The sequence below is a fragment of the Polyergus mexicanus genome, unplaced genomic scaffold (genome assembly GCF_030449975.1).
Source record: "Polyergus mexicanus isolate NDT 795.1 unplaced genomic scaffold, iyPolMexi1.0 SCAF_11, whole genome shotgun sequence".
NCBI lineage: Eukaryota > Metazoa > Arthropoda > Insecta > Hymenoptera > Formicidae > Polyergus > Polyergus mexicanus.
The window spans coordinates 786,399-798,696 of NW_027223331.1; the positions used below are offsets into that span (position 1 = coordinate 786,399).

At 29.3% G+C, this 12,298-nt stretch overlaps 1 protein-coding gene across 1 annotated transcript; it reads left to right on the forward strand.

Moving 5' to 3' along the window:
• The first annotated feature begins 7,632 nt into the window (after positions 1–7,632).
• LOC138937829 (uncharacterized) lies at positions 7,633–12,177 on the forward strand. Its single transcript, XM_070304469.1, has 7 exons — positions 7,633–7,659; positions 8,609–8,950; positions 9,442–9,495; positions 9,815–9,880; positions 10,070–10,126; positions 10,376–10,520; positions 11,330–12,177. The coding sequence occupies exons 1-7, from the start codon at positions 7,633–7,635 to the stop codon at positions 12,175–12,177; spliced, it is 1,539 nt and encodes a 512-aa protein (XP_070160570.1).
• The last annotated feature ends 121 nt before the right edge of the window (positions 12,178–12,298 follow it).

The following is a 12,298-nucleotide window of genomic DNA, read 5'->3' on the forward strand; positions in this document are numbered from 1 at the left end:
TTTAAATAAATAAATTTCTCAATTCATCCATTATATTTGTTGATTCTTCCAATGTAAATTTTGATATTATTTAATGTATTTTAGTATTTTTTATATTTGGTATAAACATTATAAACATTATAGAATTTAAACGCTTTTTATATAGATATATAATCACGAGACGAATAAAATTAGAACAGATAATAAGTACAAGTTAATCTAGATTCAATTAAATTAATTTATATTTAATTTTAATAATTTAGTACTTGTTATTATTAATGTAAGTTTTACATTTATATGTATATATACAATATATTTATATTAGTTTAAGAATTATTATTATTATATTATATAATTACAAAAAATATTTTTTTAAACTCTAGCTTCAGTTGTAATAAATATCAATAATTATAAATATTAATAATTTCAATTGTTTTACATAAGTGATTCTGAACACAAACTTGTGCGTATACATATATACAAAATATATACAAAGCTAATTCAAAACGCAGATATTAATTTTCGATTTCTGAATTAACATGCCATTATTATCAATTATCTTGGCGCATGTATTTACTGACTTTCATTGAAAGTGAGAGGAGAAAGAAAGGACAGTACAGATAATTTTATTTTTGCTTTTGTGTCAAACCGGTTTTTGTCCTTCGCATTCTATTAAGCTTTGTATAGTTATTGTTTAAATGCAATATTAATATAAATTTAATGAATCTTAATTATTAACTCTATAACCTCGCAAAAAAAAATTTATACGACAGAAAATGCAAAATTTAAATTTTTTAAATCTTTTTTTTTTTTTTTTTTTTTTAATTTTGAGCTGTTCTCTTTACATTCCGTCAATAAATTTTTTGTTATTAGTTAAACAATTTCAATATTAAATAAGTTTTTTAAATCAATTACAATCATCTGTTAATCGTCTGGTGATCATAATTATTTATTAAAAATTTAAGGAAGAATTGAGATTATTATATTATTCTATTCGTGTATATATGTACGTATGTATTATTTAATTTTGTAAGAATTTATTAAATCAAAAAACGATCATCCGAAAATTTGTTTAATGATAAATTCAGAGTTTGAAGTCGCAGGCGGATGCGGAAGTGAACGTGCAATAAAGTACCACTTCCTACCTTCACTTAGCTTTATAGTTCAGGCAGAACAATGGCCCATTTTTACGTAAGTTGCTTTTTTAACAAAGCTGGAGAAAGGCACAAAAGTGCAAAATATACAAATCAAAAACCATAACTGCCTTGATTGATTTAAAGCTTGCTTGAGGCTATAAAGATCCAGAAAGCGATTGTTCATAGCTGAACAATAATAAATGACTAACAATAAGAGAAATTACTGAAACTTATAATAAAATTTAAAAATATTGAAAATAGAATATTTCTGAAAAAAAAATAAAAAAAATGTTTATGTTAATAATAAAAAATATATTTCTTCCTTTTCCCTATATTTAAAAAATAAAATATTATATTATTATGCGTGTGAAAGAACACTTTTAATATTTTCATCGCAATTATTTAAATTATAATTAAAATAATAAAAAGATATACATCGTTTATAAAAAAAAAATAACTTCCTATGCATATGACTTTTATTGACACATACACACATAGATTAAAAATATATTAACGAATTTAAGTGCAAAACATCTCGGCGTTGAAAACTTTTACATCAGCGGGAACTTTTAAAATGTATGTATATGTGGATGTGCAAAAGTTTAGCAAAAGTCACATTGTTCTTTAAATAAATAACTCGAAAATTAGTACAGCGTTTACCAAAAATTGAATCAATATAAAGCTTCCGTACTAGCGTTTTAATTCTGAGAACTGGTATTATACATTTGTGTGTAATCGACTAAAATAAAATTCTAAAATAAAAATTCTAAATCAAAATTAATTTTTAGATGAATTCTCCTAATAGCACGCAATATTGCTGCAGCAATGTATCACGAGAAAAGTATATACAGGCGGAATTAATCAAACGTTTACGATGTTATTTATATAGATGGCACCATCTTTACAATGATAGATATAATAGAATGTATTTAACAATAATAAATTAATGACATGATATATAAATAAAAATGTATCAACTTCGTGTTAAAGAATTAATTATGTTATCTGTTGCGTAGTTTTATAGAGCTTGTAAAAATAGCCGTTGCGAGTTAGTTTGTTAAAAAGTAATAAAATATATACAGAGCACATATAACTATATACATTTATATAAAAGTTTTCCTGAAAATGACCAGCAAAAGAGATGACATTATCCATCTTGATTACTATCAAATTATTAATTTTAAAGTTATGTGATACGTAGGCGACAAAAATAATTTTGTGTGTGCATCGTTTATTTTTGATTCTCTATTCAGTGTAATAATCGCGCTCTCGCCGAAGCACAAATTCAACATGAAAAATGCTCAGAATGTCGCAAACTTTCGTCGGTGGTATTTCGCGAATATATTATATCATTACCGAATCAACGCATCATTGCACGAAGATGTCAACGGTAACGACGTGCATAGAACAAAAACTCTCGATAAAGTGAAAGTCCACGCGTGCGAATCTCTTGTTTCGTTCACAAAGAGTTGGCAACGAATTTTGCTCTTTGACGCACTTTTACATCGTGTTTTATGTCGCCTTTTAAAAAATACAATATAATCGCCTTTACGTCGTCTTTACGATAAGTCTCGTTGTAAGCTCGCTAAGTGCCCGCCTTGCACAACCCAGTTTTCTTCTTTCGCGGCCTCATTACGCATTATGTTGATCCGATCCGTGCGGGTTGATTGCGATTTCTCGATTTACATATCCCTCTTAATACTTTCACATGTATGTGTGATATTTCGAATCGGTGTAACGGATTGTGTAACAGTTTACATTAAAATGCATTACAATATTTTATGAATAATCAGGGAATATTATAATTGTTTATCTCTCGATACAAAAACAAATTGTAAGTAAAGATAGTTCTCTGTTTGGAAATATTTTTCAAGTTTCTTCAATTTTTTAGATTATTAAATTATTATGTTTAATTTCACTCATTAATACAAAACTATTGTTAACTAATATAATCGTTAACTTATAATATAATTACGTATTTCAAAGGCTACTTATTATATTTTTATGATGGTTTGGAAAGCAAAGAGATAAAGAAATAAAATATAAAAGCATATGAAAAAGAATAAAAATAAAATAAAAACACAAAATAAAAAATATTTATAAATTCCTATTATAAACTTTTTCGTAACCTTGTAATACATTCCGTTTCTTAAGAGCATGAAATGAGATATGTATTTTAGAAAGATATAAATTAAAAATGGTTTTAATTAGATAAATTCTTCAATTGTGCAACTCCTCCCGAGAGGAATTTAATCAGTTAGACTTATTATAATTCTTTTATCCTCTTTTTTTTTAACGAACGAGTTTGACCGGATGCGGTCAAAATATTACAACTTTCGGTCAAGACGAGTCGATCGTCGCCAAGGTTGTGATATCCAACTTTGTTAGTTCGATCGTAAAAGATGTGATTCGACCGACCGATTCTATAGGAAACACATCTGTCTTCGGCTATATGCGAGAAGGCCGGTCACGTAGAATTAATTTGCGCGTTATGTAAGTATGCCGAATTTTAATTCACAGCCGTCTCATTTTTATTTCTTTTTTTTTTCATTACTTCTTGTGTAAATTATTTTATATAAATATCTTTATCCCTTTGAAAAAAGAATATAAATATATTCTTTAATTTAAAATATATTTCTTTAAAAATAGGATTGAGAAAAAAATCCAAATTATTGATTTTCCAAATTTCTGATTTTATTATAAAATATAAAATGTTACAAAAAATATAACGTAACTCCTTCTGATAAAGAAAGGTATATAACATACATTTATTTGTTCTTTATATATTTTATTGTCTTATTATTAATAATTGTAACATTATATTGTCTTTTTTTCTACTTTCTAATTTTTTACACATATTCTACATTTAAAAATACATAAAAAAATGTCATTAGACACTCTTTAATATTTTTTTTGATCAATTATTAATACAAGCAATCGTACACACAATGCTCAATAATTTAAAACGCCAATATACATTGTTCTACGTTCTCAATATACGTTTTTTTTTTAGCAATAAATAGTATAGCAAAATAACGGAAGGATGCGCATATGAGAATGGCTAGCTTGATATTGGTAAGCTCGATGAATTGAGAAATATTAATTAAGCAATTCGATTTATGCCGAGACTGTCTTTATGGCGTAAGAATACATATTGAAAAAAAAATATTCCAACACTTCAAATTAACATAATTATCCGTTATAAAAACGCCCAATCTCTTGGCGATAATCGATCGATTAGCGCGTGACGAATTTTTGTTTCGCAGGTGCAGCCTGATTACAGCGATCTTCCTGATAAGACGCTTTCTTATTTTTCCAGCTTCCGATTAAACTCGTTTTACACGATCCATAATTTCTTATAGATTCTTTAGAACAGAATTCAATAATAATTATAGCTAATATAATTCGTAATATAAAAAATCGTATCACATAAAAAATTTCGATTTAAAGAAAAATATACTCATGATATCTGTGCAATATATACTGATATATCGAATATTACTGATAATATAATCTTAATATATAAATTAATATAAATTAAATTAAATTGCTCTTAAATTAATTAATCTTAAATATTAATTAAATTTTTGAATGTCATGTTATATTTATATATGATATAATACTACATGTGTGTGTTGGTGTTGGATAAAATTATGAAAAAGAAACTATAAGGAATTATGAAAGATTATGTAACACACAATATTCGTGTGTAAAAAAATTTTAATACAAGACAATTTATAAAAATAAACTTTTCAATTTCGTTTCAAGAATTTTACATAGTATAAAACAGACTTTATACCGCTTGCTTGCATATTTTTGAATCGTGAAAGACCGGAGATAATTGAGCAAGTAGATCACAGAGGAACATCGAGACTTCACGCCAAGAAAGAGAGAGAAAGATCGTCGAAATTTTTTTATCAATTTACTATCTTGTTTTCACTTATAAAAGGGACCACCCGAACGTAGCACTTAGCTTCCGGGCAAGTTTATGCAAAATGCATCCGAAATCTGCATGCATCGAGTTTTCGTATTCGACAAGATTTGACATTCTTCGAACATGTAAAAAACATCACTATGACGGATTAATAATCAAGTTCTTCTTTCATGCTTACTTTCTTTTGCGAATGGGTCAAAAAACGAGTGAGAAACTGTCGAAGAGATATAAAGCTAAAAAATAATATCTTAAAAATAAAATTTTAAACACTTTCCATTCTCTTGATTTCTTTTAAATATAAATATATTTTTCTGCAGTTTTATACTTTATTTTATTAATTAACTAAATTACCACAATATTTTTTTTTTTAGAAAATAGAACATATATTATAGAACGTATATTTAATTATTATAAAATAAAATTTTTTTACAGTTAATATGTGTTATTATTATAGAATTTATAGGTTTATCATTATAAAAAATTTATATTTTAAATATTCTTGCTGATCCACGATATATTAATATATGTAAAGAGAATACATTTAAATATGAAATTGTAGATTATATCAGTTTTCCTATAAACATGATTTTTTATATTGATATAACTGTAATATAACTAACTTTTATATTAATATAATTAATATATAAGTAAGACATTATTATATATTTACATGATAAACGTAAAGGGTGTAGCTCAGTACATGTTGCAAAAGAAACATTCTAAAAGTCACTGGTACCTAATAAACGATTTATAAGCGATGGCCTTGTTCCAGCGACATTTTGACGAATTTGCAAATTTCGGTTTCAAGTTCCTTCATAAAACAGGATCTGATAAAAAAATAATCAATTGCGCCTCATTTTTAAACCTTGTTTTATCCTTACTGAAAACTTTTATTAATAATACATATAAGTATTATTATTAAATATTTAGCCAACAACTTGTTCTATTTCTTCTTTTATATTTTTTAAGATTTATTAACGATTATCAATAAATAAAAAATGTACATACATATTTATTATATATATATATTTATTATATACACATATTTATTATATATATATATATATATTATTATAATTATTTGTTTAATATATTAAGAACATAATCTGATAAAAAATATAGTGATCACATATGTATGTGGTAACATTATAATTTATATCACTGTGGAACGTCTTTCAAAATCACAAGACATTATTACAGATGATTAATTAAGTATCAATACTTTCAAGGAAAATGTAGAGGCACCTATAATAAATATAGAATTATCTTTTCTAGTTAAGAAAATATGGGCATAATTTACGATCTTTTTCTTTTAGCTTGACATTAATTTTAATTTAAATATATAATTATAAGTTTTTCAATAACTTGGGACAATAAAAAAATAAAGACAGCTAGTTTGTCGATGAAAAAAAAAAAAACTAATTAATTCAAGAAATAAAAAGATAAAAGAAAGAGAAAGAAAGAAAAGGCGAACAAAAATAAATGTCAATAGTAACATCATAAAAATAAATACTTTGTTGCTCAATTTTTATTTCTTAAAATAATATCGAATCATATCTTTATAGTAAATTCGCTTACTAATTGAACATATAGAAACATTTGATAAATTTTTCTTCAAAAAATAAAAATTAATATTGCTATAAAATTTAATTTAGTCATAAAATATTCTATATTATGAATACAAATATATAATAAATTTTATCTTATTTTATTCATTTCTTCAAGAGAATTTCATTCTCGTCTACGATATTATTATTTAATACAAAATACAAAAACGTCACAAAAATCGGCCACTTAACAGATCATTAATCACGATTCATCGATGCTTTTTAACGCAGCCGGCTAATCACTTAGCCAGACATATAGAATGCCTATAAAGTGTATTAAACCGTTAAGAGAATAACATTATTCAGTCAGGCGACAAGAAAAATACATCAGCGCGTTCGATCAAAGGATTAATGCAGAAATCTCGTCTCGCGATCGAGATGCAATACAGTCCATTAAATCTTACGAAAATTTGTCTCTCATTCGATACCATCTTTTAAAAGCCTCTCTCACGCTTCTGCTGGCAATAACGGCATGTGAGATGGACGAGCGCATTTTGAGAAAGAGAGAAAAAGGAGAAAAAGAGAGGAGGAAAACATACAGGAAGAAGCAAAAGATCAATAGACCTGCAAAAATCCGCGAAATGAGATTGGCGTGCAAATCATTTGCATAAATTATCATTTTTATTTACGTAGCTTTAACTCCAGCCGAAAGTGAAGGCTCTCGTTGAAGAATAAGAGTCTTTCTTATAGGGATGGAACAATGGGATGGCGTCGATTTGTAGACAACGACACCATCATCACCATTACCATAATACATTCGACGTTCTCTATTCAACGATTTCGGAGAGCAGCGAGCGAGAGAAGTTGGTCCAGTCAATTAAAAAAATCTAGTTCTGCCAATGCCACGCCGAATTGCGACACGCGGAGGAAGATCGTTTGGGAGGAAGAGGAGAAGGATCGCAGACTCCGGAGTATAAAAGGTCGAAATGTCTCCGGGCAGATGCTCAACTCATCGCCCTGACATCACACGGCTAACATGAAGCTCCTTCTGATTATATCCGTGGTAAGAGACCGCCTTACTTCCGTGATATCGTCTCAACCCCGCGATTGCGATTAAAGATGTCTTCTTTTTAAGTGATTTAATTTTGCTAGTGACAATGACCAGCACATTGTGATTAAATTAATTAAGTGAATTAGAGAGTTAAATTAAAATTTAATATTGTGTTTAATAAAAATTATTAAAACATTATAATATTAAAATTATTAAAATATTTTAAATATTTTAAGAGACATATAGGAGAGACAGAGAGAGAGAGAGAGAGAGAGAGAGAGTGTGTGTAGAAAATAAAATTTTTTTCACATATAATATAGTAAAAGTTCCAATATCTAAAAATTTCTTTTTCGAATAATATTTATAGACTAACTTAATTCGTAACAATTATCATTATCATGACATTTCATCTTTAGGAAGTCAAACATTCTATCTCTCTCTATATATGTTGTAAAGCTAAGTAATAAAACTAAGTATTGTAGTAATTATAAAATTTTATTAGATCCATTTATTGAAAGGAATTTTTTCAATACGCTAAAGATAAAATCATCATCGATTAAACGACACGTGGAAATTTGTATTCGATGGATTCTTGAGTCATTCATAAAAATGCATGGAACTTGGGTCGATTTCATAATATTCAAATTTAATTGCCGAGACCGGTGCAAAATTGCGTCAAAACTAAATAAATAAAGATGATCCAGTCCAGCTTGTCCACAGCTGTGTAAAACAATGTAATAAATAATATAACAAATTTAATAAATGTACTAAGAATAAGTAATATGTAAAATAATATGAACGTCTCTATATACGTCTGTTCTCTCTAAATTATATATTCCCTTCAATCTTTTGAATATATTTGCTCTAAACATTATATATTTTTCAAACTTTAATAACGTTATATACTGCCTTTCTCTCTCTAATTTTAAAATTTGTTTTATTAATATACTAACTGTTTTAGATTTGCTTCGCGGCAGCTCTAGCAGCGCCGGCTGACAAGGAGAAGAGGGAAATCTTGCCGGGAGATCCGCGCTACGGAACCGACTACCACCGTCATCATCATCATCATCATGAACACGAGAACGAAGTACAGGTCTCGAAAGCCGCCGGCGGCTACGTAGGTTCTGTCATAGTTCCAGAAGAGACAGCAGGCCACTCGGCCCAAGTACAATCTCTGACGTCCTACGGACCGCCCAACTATAATCCCGGCAAACCCTTAGGCCCCGATTACTCCACGAGCAGCGACACTGTCCAAAATTCTGTCGTGGTGCCGGCCACCTCTTACGGAGTACCCGACACTCAGGTAATTAAAAAATTTATCAAAGTTGTTTAATCGTGAATTAAATTACTTTAAATATAATTTTAATAGAAGAATACGAAGAATTCATAAATTGCAATCAATATCAGGTATAATATTGAAATAAATACAAATATTTATTAGTTATTTAGTTTATTATATATATATATATATATATATATATATATATATATATATATATAATTAAAATTAAAAGAGATAACGCATTAAAAATATTATTATATTGTATTAATTATATTATTCAAATTAAATTTGTTAGAAACATATTATAATTATGTATTAAAATCCACTTATAATCTATCATATAACTAATCATATAACAATCATTAATAATCTCTTAATTATAAAATCGCTTTATTTTATTAATTACATTACATTTAATAGAGATTTAATAGAAAATTGATTAATAAGATTTAATTATTCAACGCAGATTTATATATATATCATACTAATTAGACTTCACTTTTCCGTTGCAGATTAACAATTACGTAGAACCTATCGCTAACGACAAATCAAATGCAGTTATTAAGGTACATCAATCATGTCCTCGCAATCACGTAACATTACTTTCTACAAGTTCATAAATTAATTTGCAAAGGATATACCGCGCCTCTTCTCATCAAATTAATATCTTTCAAAAATGACCAATATGTCCCCGCAATTCATTTTACTTTTTGAATCACTCGTTAATATGTAATCAATTCGAGACCATATAAAAAGTTTCAAAGTTTAGACAAATTATTGATAATAAATTAAAAACTATTAATTAATATTACAAAATACAATGTAAGTAATATTTAATTTAATCAGAATTTTTTTAATACCTTTTTTATCGCATATTGATTATAGACTAACTTGAACATCGATTATCAAGCACCATCTGTCGAAGCGCCCATCACTTCTTACGTCGCTCAGGTAAGCATTATTCTGATTATAATCAGCGTTATAGTTTGGATAGATAACATAATAATAGTTAGAATAAAAATAAAAAAGCGTGAAGCATTATATTAATAGAAACGAAATAATTATAAATAATTCACGGTATTATTGAATTTAATAAATTAATTAATTAATACTTGTGTTTGTGCACTCTTTTGCTTTCAGCACGAGGAACAGCACGTTCACTTGCCACAAACTTCATATGAAACTTCCGCGGTGAAGGTACTATAATTAATTAAATAATAATTATATAACATAAGGTAATCATACACATTCTTATCAAATATTTTTTACTATCTTATTCTCTCAATTCAAATTATTCTAATGTTAAGAAAAAAAGTATTATTTTTAATTTTTGACTAGGCCTTTTAATATTGTAACAATTTACATTTTACCTTGAATATACCTATTATTCATATATATCTTTGTTACATATTTGTTAACATTTCATGTAATTAAAATTTTTTCTAGACTAGCGTACAGAACCAGCCTCAATCTGCTTTTCCTGAGGTACACCACGAAGTTCAACATGTACAGCCAGCAGTAGTACACAAGGAGATCGTCTCCGTGCCACAAGTGAAGGCAACAACGTCTCACGTCGGGACTCAAGGTGAGCGTTGACCTATCGAGAATTTATAATGAGGATTTACGGTTTCTGCGGAAAAATCTAATTGTAAGCTCGGTCTCTGGCAATGCCACGCGTGAACGTTCGCGTAGAATTACATAAGATTTTGGACGTTTCCATAGCGGTCGAATCTATCTCGCGTCGAGGTCGTTTATAAAAGTCGACGTAGAAATATTCTAATGCTTGACTAATGTCGAGACGACACACGAAGACACTGGTTATTTGTCGGTCTGAATAACTCGCTCTGCTTTCACCAAAGATAAATGCAAATGTATGCTCGACCTGAATATTAATAGCGTTATACAATTAGAGAGACAGTTTCTTTAATTTCATGATATTGATCTCCTTTCATTTTTCATCAGAAATCTACATATGTTTCTATTTACGTTCTTATATATAAATTCTATATATAAATTAAAAAAAAAAGATAATTAATTTAATAATTATATTATATTATTAATTATCTTCTTGATTATCGTTTTTTGAAGTTTTTTCATAGTTTCAAATGTATCTCAAAGGATTGAGAAAGAAAACTGTTTGCAGTTGATTTTTTTTGAAAAATTACAAATAAAAGTAAACTCGAAATAATATTACGATCAAAGACTGTTCGCAATTATCACAGAAATGCCAGATAAATACCAAAGTTATGAATTCTAATATAAATAACTAATTCTCGATAAGTTTATCTAATATTTTATTTTACATTTTTATTATTACTAAACTTATTTTGTTTATAATAAAAATTACATTGTGTAAACGATACTTTGTGAAAAATAATATATATTTTTTCGATTTAGGAGTTCAACACAGCGTAAGCAGCCTGCCTACCTACGCCTCCTCCTTCGATAGTTTTCCCAACTACAACTTCTACTCCTCGTACCCCTCGTACTCCTCGTACCCTTCGTACGACAATATACCCGTGAAGACTGTGGATCACCGCGTGAACGTACAAGTGCCCCAACCGTATCCGGTACCAGTAACCAAACACGTAACATACCCTGTCCCCGTTCCTCACGCCGTCGAAGTTCCCAAGCCTTACTACGTTCGCGTAGCCCAGCCTGTTCAAGTGACCGTAAACCGTCCGTATGCTGTGGAAGTGCCACGTCCGGTGGCATACCCCGTTCCTCAATACGTCAGAACCAACGTTCCAGTCGTTCAGCAGCAGCAGCACATAAACACACTGGACGCCACTAGAGCAAGCAATCCGATCGAGGGCTTCTTCGAGAACGCCCAGTCTACATTCCAGAATGTCGTAGGCAACCTGCCAAGCTTCCAGAATCCGTTGGAGAGTTTCCAGAATGCTTTCCCGAACTTCGTGCTGCCGTCTTTTATCTCTTCACTGCCGTCATTCCCGTCATTGCCCGAGGGAACCCCAGCCCCGTCTACGGTCAGCAATATTAATGTACCGGCCGTGAGCAGCGGCGATTCGATTGCGATCGAAAATCCGGTGCTGAAGACCGAGAGCACAGTTACAAAGACTGCCATCGCGCAACCGGTCGTCACGCATCACGCCAAGCTTCACCAAACCATACAATCAGGGGTTAAACCCACCACCACGTGCGCCGGCTGCTCCGTTTCCGCCACCCACGTCACTACCAAGCACAAGGAACACGTGCTGCCTAGCGACACCAATGGTTATAATTATTAATAAAATGTTCATCTCTTGTTCATGGACATTGAATAGACTACTGGAATTTCTCAGTGGAAATGCCAAACAATTATTCGACGCAGGATTTATTTCTAAAATGTTGGATTGATTGAAGAGTTCG